The 17,876-nt window shown below is 51.3% G+C and overlaps 1 protein-coding gene across 1 annotated transcript in view; it reads right to left on the bottom strand.

Moving 5' to 3' along the window:
• Positions 1-17,876, bottom strand: part of CFAP77 (cilia and flagella associated protein 77) — a 131,508-nt gene that overhangs the window by 15,854 nt on the left and 97,778 nt on the right. The window contains exons 4-5 of the mRNA XM_024762778.1: positions 8,676-8,781; positions 4,477-4,578 (exon numbers count right to left, since the gene is read on the bottom strand). Coding sequence (XP_024618546.1) covers positions 4,477-4,578; positions 8,676-8,781 — 208 coding nt within the window. The remainder of the gene's footprint in view (positions 1-4,476; positions 4,579-8,675; positions 8,782-17,876) is intronic.

Here is a 17,876-nt window from a genome sequence, read left to right as displayed (position 1 = left end):
TTTTTTTGCGCTACGCGGGCCTCTCACCGCTGTGGCCTCTCCCGCTGCAGAGCACAGGCTCCGGACGCGCAGGCTCAGCGGCCATGGCTCACGGGCCCAGCCGCTCCGCGGCATGTGGGATCTTCCCGGACCGGGGCACGAACCCTTGTCCCCTGCATCAGCAGGCGGACTCTCAGCCACTGTGCCACCAGGGAAGCCCCTGATTGGGTCACTTTTGAGAGCAGAGGGGGCGCTGTTACTTAGTCTGCCTCCCAACCAGACCCAAGAAGGGCTGTCCTGGGTGAGCTGGGATGCCCTGTCCCCCCACCAACGCCACCCGGGGACACAAAAGGCAAAACAGGGTGGACCAACCCGAGTCCGCATGGTGCTGTTGCGGTTCTCGTTGTGGGCGGTCATCCCCACCCCCAAGCTCGGGGCTGCCAGCTCAGGTTGACATCTCCCCAGCATTTCGGGCTGTGAGAACTGGACGCCTAGGGCTGGAGCTTCTCCAGACTCCCCCGTCTAGTGGTCCACCTGCTCAGTTACCTGTCCGCCCGTCCGTCTGTCCACCTCACTTGTTGCCTGTCGCCAGCAGCCCTACAGTAGTATATGGTCAGTGCTGAGAACAGGGTCTGACATAAAGGTGCTCATCCCTTATGCTCATCCCCACATAAAGGTGCTCATCAGCGTGAACATCCCCAGAGATAAGATTTGCGAATGAATGAATGAATGAATGAGTGAATGAATGATCACCAGGCCCACCCTCGTGGCAGCTGCCATTTATTGGCTTGATAAGGGTCAGGCGCTCTGCTAAACACTTGTACACGTGTTCTCATCAAACAGCCCTGCCAGGGGAGCCTCACTGGTCCACTTGACCGAAGAGGAAACGGGGCCTTGGACAGGTCAAGCCACGTGACAGGTCAGGAATGGCAGGGTCACCACGTGGCCCGGGTCTGGCTGACCCTGGAGTCACGTGCACACAGACATACAGCGCTGCCCCCTCTTCCCTCCCCGCTGGCCCCCAGCACGCCTTGCGGAGGGGGGCGCAGAGAAAGCCCGGCCACCAGGCACAGAGGGTGTGGCCCCAGGCCCAGGGGTCCCCTCGCTCAGGAACGAGGCAATGAGTTCATGTCCTGTCCCCAAAATGAGAACCTGTCCCAGTTCACTCTGGGTTCGGTGTCTGCGGCCTCCACGAGACCCCGTGCCTTACGCCACATGGCTCCTTGGTCATGGAAACTTGGGTTGGAAGAGACCCTCAAGAACGAGTGTTCCCCCCTCACTTTCAGGTGGGGAAACTGAGCCCCAGGGAGGTCCAGCTGCTGGCCCAGGCCTGGGGGCTGGCTGGCGGCCTGTTATGAACATCCTGGCAGACAGGCCACTCGCCAGCTGTCGGCTAACCCTCCCTCTGGGCACTGGCCCTCGCGTGGCGACTGCTGGCCGCACAGACTAGGAGATAGCGCTGGACCCCGTGTGGCCGGACAGGGAACCCTACCAAGGGGTGTCTCTGCCCCTTTCCTTGGTCCCTCTGGGCCCAGACCCGGAGGTGCCCCGTGCGGTGCCGGGTGGGGATGGATGGAAAGCCAGCTTTGCTGAGCGCTCACCCAGCCCGGGAGCGCCCGCGCCCTGCCTGCTGCTTTTCCGTGTGAAAGGTGTTTAATTATTTCTGACAGAGTTCAGCGTAGACATCTGTTCGCGAGCTGGGAGAGTCCATTTAGGTTATCCATCACCGTGACAGATTCCACTTTTTTGGAAGCGCTTTTTCCTTTCATAATGGGGCCGGGTGGGGAAGGGGGGCTGGGCGGATCGGCACAGACACGAGACACAAAGACCCTCCTGGGGCCTCAACAGCAGTAACCCCCTGCGGGAGGAGCAGCTCTGGCCACGCCCCTTCCGAGTCCGGACCCCATGGGCTGCTGCAGCTGGTGGGCCCTGGGACCTTTAGGTTGGGAAGGGGGTTTCATCGGGTCTGTGAAAGGCTTTTAAATTCGTCTGTCGTCCTGGGCTGCACTGGTGATTCATTCGTTCATGCACTCCTTCATTCATCCTTCCCACAGACATTTACTGGCCACCTGCTGGGTGCCAGGCCCTGGGCTGGGCTCCGGGGACACGGTGGAGACACAACAGACATGTCCTCGTGGGCTCGCACTTTAGGGGGGAAGATGGGCATTGAACAACGAATGGCCCGGTTAAGTAATGAATTGCAATGTGGCTACGTGCCTCAAAGGCCGGCATTCCCTTCTCACAGGGCAAGTTCCTTCCCCTCTCTGAGTCTCAGTCTCCGAGTCAGTAGAATGAGAGTATTATATCTAGGAGATAATGCATGTCCAGCACTTGGCACACAGTAAGAGCTCAATAAATACTGTTCATGGGTGGTATTTCCCAACGGGGAGGGCACCGAGGGTCACGGCGGTGGTGGCAACGCCCTGGGGCTCTAAGCACCTCTGCTGGGCTGTACCGCGTGGCGCCCAGGGACCAGCCCTGCTCTGAGATTCCTGCAGTTGAACTTCCAGAAGCCCGTGAACATCCCCAGGAAAGATGAAAAATCACCCGATAAATCCCGGGGCTTGCATTTTTATTCTGTTTCTCGTAATTTCTATGACACAATGGATAGTGCCTTTGAGCTCGGGCCCTGCAGTCAGAGGAACCTGGGTTCCAGGCTGAGCCACTTGCTGGGCAAGGAAAATGAAACCCATCTCTGCCTGTCCTCAGTACAACTCGGTTGAGGATGCTTGTGTGAAATAATGACAGCACAAACAGAGGGGTAGCGTCACAGGTGGGCCACCGTGTTCCTAACGGTAATTTGTAACAATCTGAAGACTGGAAGAGACCTGGGCTCAGCTGAGTCAAATCCCCTCTTTTAGAAATAGAAACTCATTTATATCTGGATTTCCAACCCTACTCCGGGCCAGGCTGCGGGGCTACCTGCGGGTGAGACAGGGGCTCCTGATACAGCAGAATCCATGTTACCCGGGGTGGGGGTGGTGGAGGCGGGAGGGGGGCCTTTCCTCGCTCCGATGGGCTTGGGGGAGACCACCTGAGCCCTCCTGGGTCCATTGGGTTGGGAGCTAATTGTAGATTCTAAATCGGAGACAAGGGGGCTGAGAGGGGCTGGGGATCAGTGCTGTAGAGCAGACTGCTGGCAGGGCATCTCGTGCCCGGGGAGCCGTGGGTCCCATCCATTCCTGGGCAGGGTCCCCAGGATGCCTGCATCCCCCATGGACTTCCAACATCAGGAAAATCAGAGAGAAAAGAGGAAAGGCAACAGAAGACGGGCCAGGAAGGAGGCGGTAGGCGAAACTCCCGAGTGTGAGAGGCAGAGAAAGGGGAGGAGGGATGTGGATAAAAAGGCAGGAAATTGGGGGAGGCGGAGGAGCCAAAGGCGAGGGGCGCTGCCCAGGCCGGGGAGGAGGAGTGATAACGGGGCAGCAGCTCAGTGACTCCCCGCTCCTCCCGCTGGGTGCCCAGTCCCGCCCGCATGTGCAGGGACGGCACGGGCTGATGAGCGGTAGGGCGGTTGGCCACTGACACGTGCTGATGGAGGCCACTTGGGCAGGACGTGAGAGCGACATCAGGGGGGCTAGTGGGCTTCTGGCAGCCTGTTCGATTGCATTAGGTTCAGGAAGGCATGGGCCCCTTCACTGCCTAAACTGCGGTTTAACTCTACACAGCGGCCGGGCCTGGGCTGTCTGGGAATGTGGCTTTGAGCGGCTGTCTTCCCGGGACCAGGCGTGGCCCTGGTGGCCCCTAGAAAGGCTTCCTGTGCCCGAGCTGGGCACGCACGGCCCCCAGCATCCCGTGGCACTGTCCCCAAGTCTCCCGGTTCCCCTCCTCTGACAATGGCCCCGGCAATTCCTCCTTTTTCTTCTGCTAAAAGCTGCTAAAGAAGAAGCCCCGTCATGGTGCGACAGGCCTACGTGGCCGAATGGACACTGAGTCAGTCCTGAGGCCGGAGCATGGTGGGTGCGAGATCATTCTGGGTGCATGACAGCCCACAGGAGACATTTGCTCCATCTCCCCAGGGATGCCCCCCTGCGGGAGGTTTAGTGCTGATGGCACGGGACTGTCTTGCACCCCCAGGTCCCCAGTGTAGGATGGGGTGCAATGACCCCATCAGTAGAGGGGGTTTTGGTCCAGACAGCGTCCGCCCCAGTGGACAGACACCCAGACTCTGAGGTCAGATGGCCCAGCCTCAGCCCAAGGCTGCCCTCACCAGCGTTCTCCACATTTCCTGTCTGTGAAATGGGGGTGATAGCAGCAGCTCCCCACTTCCACGTGTGGGAAGAGCCAGTGAAGTGGAGCTCAGTGCCTGGCACTTAGGAGGGGCTCCAAAATGCTAGTCATTGCTGTTGCTATTATCATTATTGTCATTGTTGTTTTTATGCCAGTCGATGGGTAGAAGCCCACAGAACTCTACGGTCTAGAGGACAGGTAGAGACCGGTCAAGGTGAGGGGCATCCCCCCCGGGTGCAGGAAGGGGCAGGTGGAGGCGAGACTGACCTTCTGGAAGTGGGGCATGTGCCAGAGGGCGTCCAGCTTCACAGGCGGCTTGTACTTCCTCAGCTGACTGCTCCGGGTCTCATACAGTTTCCCGAGGATCACCTGCAGCCCCGAGAAATGCCAAGGCAAGATGGTTACCGGCTCCCTGGAGAAGCCCGAGCCACGCCGAAGAGTTGGGATTCCTGGTGCTGCAGACCCACGCGTCACTTCCTCCTGGCTCTGGCCCTTCTCCCTGTCTGATTTCAGCGCACCTGCACCCCTGGCCCTGCCTGTGACCACAGTGGACTTGGGCGTGGGACCATGGGACGCTGGGAGCGTGTTATTTTGGTTTTAGGTTCGGGTTCTGACGTGCAGCCACCTTGAGGGCAGTGGTGTGTCTCAGACACCGTTGTAATTTTCTCAGTGGCTGACACAGCCCCGGTGGTTACCACGGACGCCACAGTGTCTGAATGAAGAATGAATGATTCGATGGCTTGTTGCCATTCTGTGGGGCTGGTCCTCAGCATGGTCTGCTCGTGGAAGAGGAAGGAGGACTCCTGTTCGGGGGGAGGGATTTGGGGGCTTGGGTCAGGGCCTCGGAGGTCTCTGGGGGTGGGATTTCAGAGGCACAGAGGCAGTCCTCCTCCTCTTTAGCTGCATGCCCCGTGCCCACAAACAGAGGTCGGCAGGCCCATAATAAGGGTTCTGTAGCTCATGGGGTCTGCTGTGGACTGAATTGCGTTCCCCTCCGAATTCATATGTCGAAGCCCTAACCCCCAGTTGTGACCGTATTTGGAGATGGGCCTTTAAGGAGGTGATTAAGGTTCAGGGAGGTCATCAGGTGGGGCTGTGATCCAGTAGGACAGGTGTCCTTCTAAGAAGAGGCGAGACACCAGGCTTGTCCACACAGGAAAGGCCATGTGAGGACATGGCGAGGAGGCGGCCGTCTTCAGGCCAAGGAGAGAAACCTCCAGAGAAGCCAACTCTGCTGGTCCCTTGATCTTGGACTTCCAGCCTCCAAGATTTCTGTTGTTTAAGCCACCCAGTCCGTTGTATTTTGTTATGGTCACCCCAGCAGACGAACACAGGGGCCCAGGCCTCCAACCTTAGAATCAGAGGGGGAGGGGCCCTGGAGTCTGCATTTTCAATGTGTTCCCCCGGGGGAATTCCATACACAGTCAGGCCTTATTAGCCCACGGCTGTGATCCTTGTCAAAATTCAAACCCCCCTAGGGGAGTTAACTGGTAAACACGGGCCTCTTGTCTATAACTACAGCCTCAGTGTAAAGAGTGGGAACCTCACACCCAGAGCGGATGAGCTGGACGATGCACTGGTGCACAAGTGACCCAGAGAGGATGGGCCACTGCAGAAGGGGGTGTGAGAGAGGACGCAGGGCAGACAGTGCCGCCGACAATAAAAGCTGACCGAAGCCTAACTGAAGATGCCACCACCCCATCGAACCCCTTTGCTTGATTGATTTTGTTGATCAATTATATTAATTTTATTGAATGCATGTGTGGATAACTTACAAGCCCTCCCCCCCACTTTCTAGAACAGCTTTGAAGTTTCATCTTCGAACCAAAGCCAAGAGGCTGCCCGGCCCGGGGTGAAGGAGCTGTTGGCCTTCAGAATTGGAGGAATGAAGGCAAATCTTGTCACCTTTCCAAACCCCAGTTTCCTCTGCAGTAAATGCGGGTACCGCTGCGTAACGAACAGGTGCTTGTAGGATTTGTGGAGTTAGCTTTGAGCAGAGTGTCTGGTCCAAGATGATTACTCACTAAATGGAAGCTGTTTCCAAGAATTTCATTTGGGGTCATCATCTTCCAAATTCCAGGACATCCTGAGATGCTGAAGAGACAGGCTTCTCCTAGGATGGGGGCAGTTTGACCTTGTAAATCAAAGGTCTCATCAACCCTAATAAATTGTCCATCAGGCCCTCAGCCATTGGTGGGTCTGGGTGTTTGCAGCCGTTTGATAGCCACAGAGAATCTTGGGACAGGAAGAGAACTCTGGGGATGGTTTGCACAAGTATTTTCTGAGTGCCCACTATGTGCTGGGCCCAGCTCTGCAGGCCCCCATTTAATCTGACCCCCTTTTTGGCCCAGTGAGGTCACTGAGACCCCAGCAAAGCAGTGACTCACTCAAATTCACACGCCCCCAGGCTGGCACCAGTCCCCAACCAGTGCTTGGGGATGGAGCCGTCCACAGTGGCTGCTTAAGGGGTGCTCTGCTGAAAACTGAGGGGCACTGGCTATGAGATTGTCTCTAGACTCAGAAGACGTGTCTTTGGAGGCCCGGGATTCTGAGGACCTGTGACACTCTGAGCTGTCGTGAAATAGCTGCTAATTAAAAACAGGACTCTGGATTGGAGGTATAAAGCAGCAGCGTGTAACAGCAATGCTCCCTCGGAAACTGGCCGTTACCATAGTGAACTGACTCCTTCTGCAGCCATTAACAAATAAACTAGTCATGGGCTGCTTTAAAGTATTATTACAACGCTCTGCTCTTTAAGGAGTTGTTGTCTCGGACTCCACCCACCGCTGACAACAGCCAGGAGGGGCCTTGTCTCCTGGCTGGGCCTGGGGACCCCTGGTCCCCTCCACCCAGCAGCCTTTCCTGGCTGGTCCCAAGGGTGCCGGGATCCCTGATAAGACTCTTCCACTCCCCAGTTTGTCTCTAGAACATCACAGGCACTGTTGCTGAATCCTAAGCTTTCCCGTAATCAGCAAGAGTGGGACCTCACCATCAGGAAAAGCCTGGACTTTGGGGCAGGACACACCTGGCTTGGCTGGGACCTTTGGCCAGTCACTTAACCTGTCTGAGACTGAGTTCCTCCATCTGAAAATGAAACAAACTGAATGCTCTGATGAGACTCGGACCTCATGGGGGGGCCGGGAGGGCAAAAGGCATGAACACAGGGTGCGTGCTGGATCCAGTTCTCTGCATGGAATCTGGAGGAGGGACGGCATTGGTGAGATCGTTGCAACAACCAAAGACACTAAAGCTGTGCTTCTAATGAAATCTATACAGTGCTACGTGAGCATAAAGCAATTCTGATTTTACCTCATCGATCCGGATCTACTGGAGAAGAGACCAACCTGAGTGCTGCAAAAGTCCGAACCTCAGACTATTTTATTTTTATTTATTTTTTTTAACTTTTAAAAATAAATTTATTTATTTATTTTTGGCTGCGTTGGGTCTTCACTGTTGTGTGTGGGCTTTCTCTAGTTGCGGTGAGCGGGGGCTACTCTTCGTTGCCGTGCGCGGGCTTCTCATTGCGGTGGCTTCTCTTGTTGCGGATCACGGGCTCTAGGCGCGCGGGCTTCAGTAGTTGTGGTACGTGGGCTCAGTAGTTGTGGCTCGCGGGCTCTAGAGCGCAGGCTCAGTAGTTGTGGCGCATGGGCTTAGTTGCTCCGCGGCATGTGGGATCTTCCCGGACCAGGGCTTGAACCCGTGTCCTCTGCCTTGGCAGGCGGATTCTTAACCACTGCGCCACTGCGGAAGCCCTCTCAGACTATTTTAAAGGGGGTACCACATTTAGTATCTTCAAATGCAAGTGACAATGCAAATTCACTGCTAAAGATGTTTTTCCAGGTAAAAATCTCACCTAGGTGGACACCATTAACAATTGCGGGTGCTTGGGTGTCATTCTGTCCTCAGCTCAAATTTCCCAGTGTGGCCACCACCACTCTGGGCCTCGATTTCCATGCCTGGGAACTAGGGTGACACCCAGCTCACAGGCTTGTATCCGGCGCACATAAGATGATGTATGTGATGTACATGGAGCAGTTAGCATGGGGTTTTCTCTTTGGACTTCGCCTTCCTAACCTTTTCTTTATAGATAGACCGGGGCACATTTCCGTCTGGGCCAGGTCAGATTCGTGGACAATCTGGTTTCCAGATGTGTGGGGTCACACGGAGTTTGGTGGCACCGTCCCCAGACGGGAATCGGGAGATGGGATCCCGATCCTGCCCCAGAGGCACACAGGGCCAGTTTACTGGTGATGCCGGCGGGGCTTAAGTCGGGGTTGAACCTGATCATCACCGAGACCCTTTCAGCAAAGCAACAAGCAACTTGATTCCCCAGCCCTGCCCACACCCCAGCAATAGACATGCGCAGGCGTCATCCTTTTGAGCTTTGGCTTTGCCTCCCCCAGCCCCTCCCTTCTCTTCCCTCCCACCCCATCAGTCATCCACTCTGGAGTGAGCACTGCATTTACCTTATGCTTTTTCTCCAGTTTAATGGCTTTCTGGTTGGCCTTTTGCTCCTGCACCCATAGCTGCTGGTACCGATGCTGCAGCAGATCAAAGAAGGGGGTGGAAGGCCTGTGGGGAAGCAGTCAGATGGGCTTGAGGTCGGGGAAGGCACCCCTCCCCAGAGGCTGCCCGCCTGACCACCAGGGCTACAGGGCAAAGTGTTCTCCCAAGGCTGTGAGAGTTTCTCTCTGGCCCTTCTGCAGCCGTGGAAGAAACGGTGCCTCGTGTGAGTTGATCAACAAACACTTACTGTCCACCAACCAAGTGCTGGGCCTGACATGGTGACAGGCTCTCTCCCTGACCAGATTTTAGGCAGGCTTCTCAGAGCCCTCTTTTTGATTAGGCCTCGTTCTTGGACCTATCTTTGGCCGGATGAAGAGTCCGCCTTAGCAAAGAACCCTGCTAGGTCAATCACCCCGCCCTTGATATCTGATCACCTTGGCCTGCCTTTACCAAGAGTCCTATTAGGTCAGTTTAGTAAGAATCCCCCTACCCTTGAAGTCTCCTCGTAGTAATTTTCTGTCCACTCTGCTCCTTGGCTATAAATCCCCACTTGTGTTGTATTCAGAATTGAGCGAGGTCACTTTCCCCTTTGCGATAGTACTGAATGAAATCCGTCTTTACTGCCTTTAGCCTCCGCTCTAGTTCTCTTTGACAAGGGTCTCCAGCCAAGGAGAACTTACCCTGTGTAGAGCATTTTGCATGCCCCACTCCTCACAGCACTGTAAAGTGGGTACTTTTATCACCCCCATCCTAAGGTCCCAGAGCAGTGGGGCAGCCCTGTGTGTGAGACCCTCTCAAGGAAACCTAACAGGTGATGAGGAAAAGTTCTTTAGAGAAGAACCAAAGCTAATAAAATGCAGGAGGGAGGACAGAATTGGGGTAAGAGAATCATTACTTTGCAACGCCTAGTGAAATAATGGATTTAGGTCATAATCAATGATTAGGTGGAAGGCTGATGGGGAACTTTACAATGGATGTGTCAGGCTACAGCAGCTGGACCAAAGGATCAATTTGTTTTTATTGTGGTAAATATGCCTAACATAAAATTTACCCAAGTGATCAATCTTACCATCACTGGAAGTGACAGATGTGGGGCTGGGAGTGATTAATAGGAGGTATGTAGCACCACCCACCAAACACTTTGGGGGAAACAAACCCCAAAGTGAGCCCAAAGGTAATCAGACTTCTAGGCCATCACTGTCAAATGGAAATATGATGTGGGCCGCCACGTAACTAAAATTCTTCTAGTAGCCATGTTAAAAGGAGTAAAAAGAAACAGGTGGAATTAATTTTACTAATGTATTTTATTAACCCAATATATCCAAAATATTATCATGTCAACATGTAATTAGAGATAGGAATGAGGTGTTTTTTTTTTATTTAAAATTTTTTTTTCTGTACACGGGCCTCTCACTGTTGTGGCCTCTCCCGTTGCGGAGCACAGGCTCCGGACGCGCAGGCTCAGAGGCCATGGCTCACGGGCCCAGCCGCTCCGCGGCATGTGGGATCTTCCCGGACCGGGGCACGAACCCGCGTCCCCTGCATCGGCAGGCGGACTCTCAACCGCTGCGCCACCAGGGAAGCCCAGGAATGGGGTATTTAAAAGGTTGTTTGAAAATCTGAATTTACGTTAGTTTAAATAAAATGGAAAATTAGTTCCTTAGTGCCGCCAGCCGCACGCCAAGTGCTCAGCAGCCATGAGGGCTAGTGTGCCATTTGGGACACACAGCTCTCAGCCCAACTACCATGACTTACAGGAAATGCAGGAGAAAAAGGAGCACGGTAAACACCACCAAGAGGATGCTGTTTGCCACGTCTGGAGTGTGGGACATTCTACAGGACAAGTGACTCAGTCGCTTCAACAAAGGACATTGAAGAAAGGGGAGAATGAGGAAGTGATATCGATCAAACGTGACTTAAGAAATACATTAACCAAAGGCAATATGTGGACCTTGTTCAGATCCTGCTTCAAACAAACCAACAGGGGAAAGGTATTTTTTGAGGGAAAAGCGAACACTAGCTGAGTTTCAGAAGCCGTGAGGAAATAGGGCTAATTGTGTGGAGTGCGATAATGATATTGTGGTTGCTTTACGTCTTAATGTTAGAAATACCTACTGAAGGGTTTGAGGGTAAAATTCTGTGTAGTTTAGAATTTGCTTTAAACAAACCTCCAGCAAGGGGCTTCCCTGGTGGCGCAGCGGTTGAGAGTCCGCCTGCCAATGCAGGGGACGCGGGTTCGTCCCCCGGTCCGGGAGGATCCCACATGCCGCGGAGCGGCTGGGCCCGTGAGCCATGGCCGCTGAGCCTGTGCGTCCGGAGCCTGTGCTCCGCAGCGGGAGAGGCCACGACAGTGAGAGGCCCGCGTACCGCAAAAAAACAAACAGACAAACAAAAAACCTCCAGCAAAAAATAAAGCACAGTAAAATAAAATAACAAAGTAAAAAAGTGAAACAAGAGTGACAGAATAAATTGAGAGTGGTTGAAGCTGTGTGATGAGGGTTGATCATGGATGTGTATTATCCTATTTGCTACACTTTTGTGCATGTTTGAAATTTTTCATAATAAGAAGTAAAAAGACAAAGAGGAAAAATCCAGGGAATGAAGCTCATTGTTTTCCCCGCTCACTTCTTTCTCATCTTCCTTGTGATCACAAATGGTCTTTTTTTTTTTTAACATCTTTATTGGAGTATAATTGCTTTACAATGGTGTGTTAGTTTCTGCTTTATAACAAAGTGAATCAGTTATACATATACATATGTTCCCATATCTCTTCCCTCTTGCGTCTCCCTCCCTCCCACCCTCCCTCACAAATGGTCTTTATCACCTCCTCCATCACTCAGCTCAGGTCCAAGCTGACTGCCTCCTCATATTTCTGGACCAGAGGGTCTCACATTTCAATGCATAAAAATCACTGGGGCCCCCTCCCCAGAGGTTCTGATCCAGGAAGCCTGGGGGTGAGGCCCAAGAAAGAACATTTTTAGCAAATATAGGAAGTAGTTCTGATACAGGGTGAGCGGGTTGAATGGTGCCCTCCCAAATGTTTCCATTTTAACTTCTGGAACCTGTGAGTGTGACTTTATTTGGAAAAGCGTCTTTTGCAGATGTAGTCAAGTTAAGGATCTCGAGATGGGATTAACAGTATGCAAATCGCTTTGGGGGGTAGGCCTTCAATCCAATGACAAATGTCCTCATAAAATATACACAGAATCCGAGATACAGGGAAGAGGAGAGGGTGAGATGAAGACAGAGGCAGAGAAAAGCCAGAGAACGTCTGGAGCCCCCACAAGGTGGAAGAGTCCAGGCAAGACTCTCCACTAGAGCCTCTGGAGGGAGCACCACCCTGCCAACACCTCAGCTGCAAACTTCTGGTTTCCAGAACGGACAGATGCAAGAAAAATACATTTCTGTTGTTTGAAGCCGCCAGGTCTGTGGTCATTTGTTACGGCGGCCCCAGGAAATAAACACATGGCGGTTCCTCAGCCCACACTTTGGGAAACACCAAGAGAAACTGCGGTGCCGACGCGTGCTGTCCAGAGAAGTTCCCGAAATCAGACATCACTGGGTCTTTTACAGCAGAAGGAGCCTTCCAGCAGCGTTTTGCAGACCATCACGTGAGCGTGGATCATGGGGGTGGGGGGTGGGGTTCTTGTTCGAGGCATGTTCTGGTTCGATGGGTCTGGGGTGTCTGGAGACGCTGTGCCCAGGACCCACCCTTCGGGGCTTAAGGCCTCATCAGTCATCCAGGCCTGGGGCTCTTACCCCCCGGAAGTCCCACGGAGTGGCAGACCACCATCTCTGAACAGGAGTGTATAGACACCATGTCTGCGGAGAGGGCCCACAGCTTTCATCACATTTTCAAAGGTGCAAATGCCCCCGGAAAAGTTCAGAGCCTCTGTTCTTCCCCTGTGACCTTATTTCACAGACGAGGGAACGAGGAAATGGAGGGACTGAGCAGTGAGGCTACTCCCAAAGCTCACATACAGTAAGGACCCGAGACTGCAAACCTGGGGCTTCTGGCTTTGTGTTTTATACAGTCTGCACGGTGGTCATTAAAGTCTTTGAAATTGTTGTCAACACTTAAAAACTGGGAAATTTTACATTAAAGGAACCCAGCTTTCCAGATTGTCTTGAAGATGTATACGTTCTGGCCAAGTGGGTCTGCATTCCTACATGGCAACAATTGGCTTGAGCTGAGTATCAAGTGTCATTTAGCCCAAGTCCTCTCCCTTCCCTATTGTCGTCCACTGCCTGCTGGGCCGGTCCAAGTGTTGGATGTTGTGGCTCCAGAACCAGCCACAAAGAGCTGGACTGGACCCTAAACATCCTCTTCCCAGCCCCCTCCCATTCTCCCGCCCTGTGTGTGCGCCCAGGACAGTTCACCTCCCTTCCATGGGGACCTCTTTGGGACTAGACTGACCGGGGACTCCGCTTGAGTGGAGCTTCAGTGGCTTTGAAATGCCACTTGAGCTCAGAGGTCTCTTTACAGGGCAGCCTGCAGTGCATCTACAAACAGTGGCTCTTTGTTTTCCTGTTCCCTTACCCCTGTGGTGACTTTTATTACTTAATTATTACACACCCCATGCTTCTGAGCAGCCTAATTTATAGCCATGCTTTCTAATGACACGAGATGCGTAATCTTGCAAGATCTACCCCAAGAGGCCATTCACAACAGAAAAGCTATTTTCCCAGCAGCCCCCACTACCCACATCACCGTGAACCCACCCTCGCAGCCCTCCTGCAGCCTCGCTGACCATCTTTGTGTCCTGCTCCAGCCAGCGGTTCTTATTACTGGGAAGAGGTGGGCGGGGTCGGGGGGGTGGCGCTCAGAGCAGAAGAGCTGACAAACCTTGTAAGTTACAACAGCCTAAGCCCTGACTGGCTGACGGAGGTCCAGCGGGTTTTGCCCATTTCTGCTCAGTCTCATTAAATCAGATAAAAAGGTGGAGAGGCTTGTCTGACATGGGGAAAACCCAGGACGTAAGGTGTATCACATCATCCCTTGCTTAAAATGCCCTTGACAGCCTCCCATTTCTTAGACTCAACCCAGATGCCGAGCTACGGCCGGCAAAGCCCTTCCCTCCCCAAACTCCTCCCTGACACTCAGCATCTCCTTTGCCTTCAGGTCTCAGCTGTTTGGTCACCTCCTCAGAGGGCTTTTCCCTGACCCGTCCATCCTCAGACGGCCCTTGCCAGGTACCGTTTGTCATGGGTTTATAACTGGTCTTGGTCATTGGATACCAATGCCAGCAGGCATGGTTTCTGTGAGATGTGGACTGACGTGGCGCTGCTCTCAGTAATTATGCTTTGTTGAAATAGAGGGGAAGAGAGGGAGGGAAGGAGCCAGAGAAAGAAAGATTAGGCAAAATTTTAGGAAATATACTTTTCATAATTCAGGGTATGATGAATCAGGCTATATATGAGTTGTAAGAAATTTAAGAGAGTAAATTGATGGAAATTGTAATCCAGTGGAGAGGAAGGATAGCCTTTTCAACAAGTGGTGCTGGAACAATTGGACATCATGGACGAAACCAAAAACAAACAAGAACCTCTTGACCCAAGTCTCGTACTTTATACAATAATTAACTCAAAATGGAGCATAGATTTAAATGTAAAACTGTGAAACTTTTAGAAGAAAACATAGGAGAAAATCTTTGAGACCTAGGGCTAAGCTAGGTGATGAGCTCCTAGACTTGACACCAAAAGCATGATCCAGGAGAGAAAAAAAAAAAGATAAATTGAACTTCCTCTAAATTAAGGACTCTTGCTCTGTGAAAGAGTCTCTTGAGAAGATGAAAAGATAAACCATGACTAGGAGGAAATATTTGCGAACCATGTATCTGGCAAAGGACTCCTATCTAGACTATGTAAAGAACGCTCAAAGCTCAACAGTAAAAGAAATAAACACAAACAAACGAACAATTGTATTAGGAGGCAAAACATGAAGAGACATTTCATCAAAGAAGGTATATGGATGGCAAATAAGTACATGAAAAAATAGTCAACATCCCTCGCCATTGGAGAAATGAAAATTAAGAGCATACTGTCACGTCACTATACACCTCTTAGCACAGCTAAAATAAGAAATACCTAGTGACAATGCCAGAGCAAGGATGCAGAGAAACTAAACCTCTTATACATTGCTGGTGGGAGTGTAAAATGGTGTAGCTGCTCTGGAAAATGGTTTGTCTAGTTTCCTAGAAAACCAAACATACACCTACCACATGGGCCCAGCAATTGCACTCCTGGGCATTTATTCCAGAGACATGGGAACTTACGTCTACACAGACACCTATACACCAATGTTCGTAGCTGGAATATTTGTAATATTTCCAAAGTGGGAACAGCCAAAATGTCTTTCAATGTGTGAGTAGTTAAACTGTGGTCCGTGCGTACTATGGAATACTACTCAATGGTAAAAAGGAATGGATGATTGATACAGCAAAGACTTGGATGATGTCAAGGCCATTATGCTGAGTGAAAAAGACCAGTTTCACAAGGTCACATACTGTATGATTCCATGTATATACCATTCTTGGAATGTTCCAGGGATTAGGGAGAAGGGTCACTATGTGAGTGTATGGGGTGGGGCGGGTGGGGTATTTGAGGTGATAGAACAGTTCCGTATCATGGTTGTTACACAAATATACACGTGATAAAATGCGTGGACACTAAATACACAAAGGAGTGCATGCAAAACTGGTGAAGTCGGGGGAATTTCCTGGCGGTCTGGTGGTTAGGACTCAGCATTTTCACTGCCCAGGGCACGGGTTCAGTCCCTGGTCGGGGAACTAAGATCCCTCAAGCCGCGTGGTGCTACCAAAAACAAAACAAAACAAAACAAGACAAAAAACAGCGGGTGAAACCTGAATGCAGTCTGTGTATTGTACCAGCATCCATCTTTCAGTTTTGATACTGCACTATAATTGTGTAAGATTTTATCATCGGGGATAACGGGTAAAGGGTCAACAGGATCCCTCTGTCCTATTTTTACAACTTCCTGTGAATCTGTAATAATTTCAAAGTAAAATATTTTTTCAAAATGCAATCAAGCATGCTAGAGGAAAGCCTAAACTGTCTTTCTACTTTATGGAAAAAATATTACAAAATTACTGTCATACAAAGAGGTGATCAAAGAGTATGGAGCCAAAAAATGCAGGGAAAAAATGAATATGGGGTGTGACAGGCAATTAATCCTTTTAAAATGTGTTATTTTTCTGGATTTTGTGGTTTATGATATTTGTCAGCTAATTTAAAATTTTAATTTGTTCTGATTTCTTTTCTCATTCTACTTAAGTATTCCGTTTTATGCCTAAATTTGTATTCATGATTTTGAACTTGTTTTTCTTAAAGGGAACCCCCAAACTTGAATACGCTCCTGGTGCCACGGAACGTGGAGCTGCCCTTGAGAGCAGGTAAGATGTTTCTTTGAATCATAAGAGAGTATTAGGTATAACTTTGTGCTAATAATGTGGAAACAAAATGGGTGATTTGTCCAGGAAAATATAAACGATCAAAGTTGACTGAAGTGCTTATAGAAAATGTTAATAGAGCCACGGGTACCAGGCCCGGGTATGTTCACACATGCACCCTCCCAACCTTGCTGAGAACAGTATTCCAGGACTTTCCAGAACTTTTTATAAGAAAGCTTCCCACTTAAAATAGATAACCAACAAGGACCTACTGTATAGCACAGGGAACTCTGCTCAGTATTATGTAACAACCGAAATGAGAAAAGGATTTGAAAAAGAATAGTTACATGTATAACTGAATCACTTTGCTGTACCCCTGAAACTATCACAACATTGTAAATCAACTACCCTCCAATACAAAAATGGGATCTCAGTTGATCCCAAACTGAGACAAGGAGAATGTCTTGGTCAGTCTCACTTAGAAGAGCAAATGAAGGCCTTCCCTGGTGGTGCAGTGGTTAAGAATCTGCCTGCCAATGCAGGAGACATGGGTTCGAGCCCTGGTCTGGGAAGATCCCACATGCCGCTGACCAACTAAGCCCGTGTGCCACAACTACCGAGCCTGCGTGCCACAACTACTGAAGCCCACACGCCTAGAGCCCGTGCTCTGCAACAAGAGAAGCCACCGCAATGAGAAGCCCATACACCACATCAAAGAGTAGCCCCCGCTCGCAGCAACTAGAGAAAGCCTGCGTGCAGTAACAAAGACCCAATGCAGCCAAAAATAAAAATAAATTTATAAAAAAAAAAAAAAAAGAAGAGCAAATGAAAAAATACTAAGTGAAATATTACCAGATCACATTGGGCAATGTGCTAATACCGGAAGGGCCTGTCGTAACGCCCTCCACCCACCCTCCAGCCGAGGAGTGTGGGAGCTGAGGGAAGGACCCCAGAGAGCAGCTCACCCCCTGCCCCTTACCACTGAGCTTCCAAGGCAGGAAGGAAAGAAACTGTCCCCCCGGTGAAGTTGGAACTTTTGATGATTACACTAGACTGGACATATTAGCTAGTGCACACGGATGGCCTTTTGTAACTGGAAGTGAGCAGGGAAGCCATGGATGCCTGAGACTTCACCCGGGAAAGGGGCTGGGAAAGCAGTCGAGCCTCAGAGCAGGTTTGAACAAGGCAAGGACACTCACTTTCCTGATTCCCCCGCCCCTCCCACTTGCTCCCATTTATCAGGAAATATTATATAGCTACCAGAAAGAATGAAGCGGCCATATGTGTAATAACCCAGAAACATCTTCAAGACGTAGGTCAAGTATGAAAAGAAGAAGGTGGGGAGAAACAGCCACGCCTGTGTAAGGGCATCGACACAGGTGTGAAGGATGGAAAAATGACTGGAAGGAAGCCCTCAGAGGATGGTGCTGGGGGAAGGGGTCAGACGTGGTAGGTGGGGTGAGCGGCCCCTCCCCCTCCAGTCTACTTACTGGTTTTATGTGACTCTTTCGCAGCAAATAGAGTAAAACAAGAAACCTACAACTGAGAGGTGACATGACTCGGCCAGGGCCACAGTCAGCGATGGCGGTGACGGATCTGGGTCTGAATCAGTGTCAGGATGCCAGCCCACTGCCTCCATCCCTGTGCCACCCCACCATGCGCAGCTCTGCCGACCTCACTCCAGAACTGGCCGGGCTCTTTGTTTTTCGTCCTTTTCACCAGAAGCAGCCGAGGGTGGCCAGGCCTTCTGGG

The sequence above is a fragment of the Neophocaena asiaeorientalis genome, unplaced genomic scaffold (assembly GCF_003031525.2).
Source record: "Neophocaena asiaeorientalis asiaeorientalis breed wild unplaced genomic scaffold, Neophocaena_asiaeorientalis_V1.1 scaffold78, whole genome shotgun sequence".
Taxonomy (NCBI): domain Eukaryota; kingdom Metazoa; phylum Chordata; class Mammalia; order Artiodactyla; family Phocoenidae; genus Neophocaena; species Neophocaena asiaeorientalis.
Note: the sequence above shows the minus strand (reverse complement) of the source record. Positions and strands in the feature narration are given on the sequence as shown.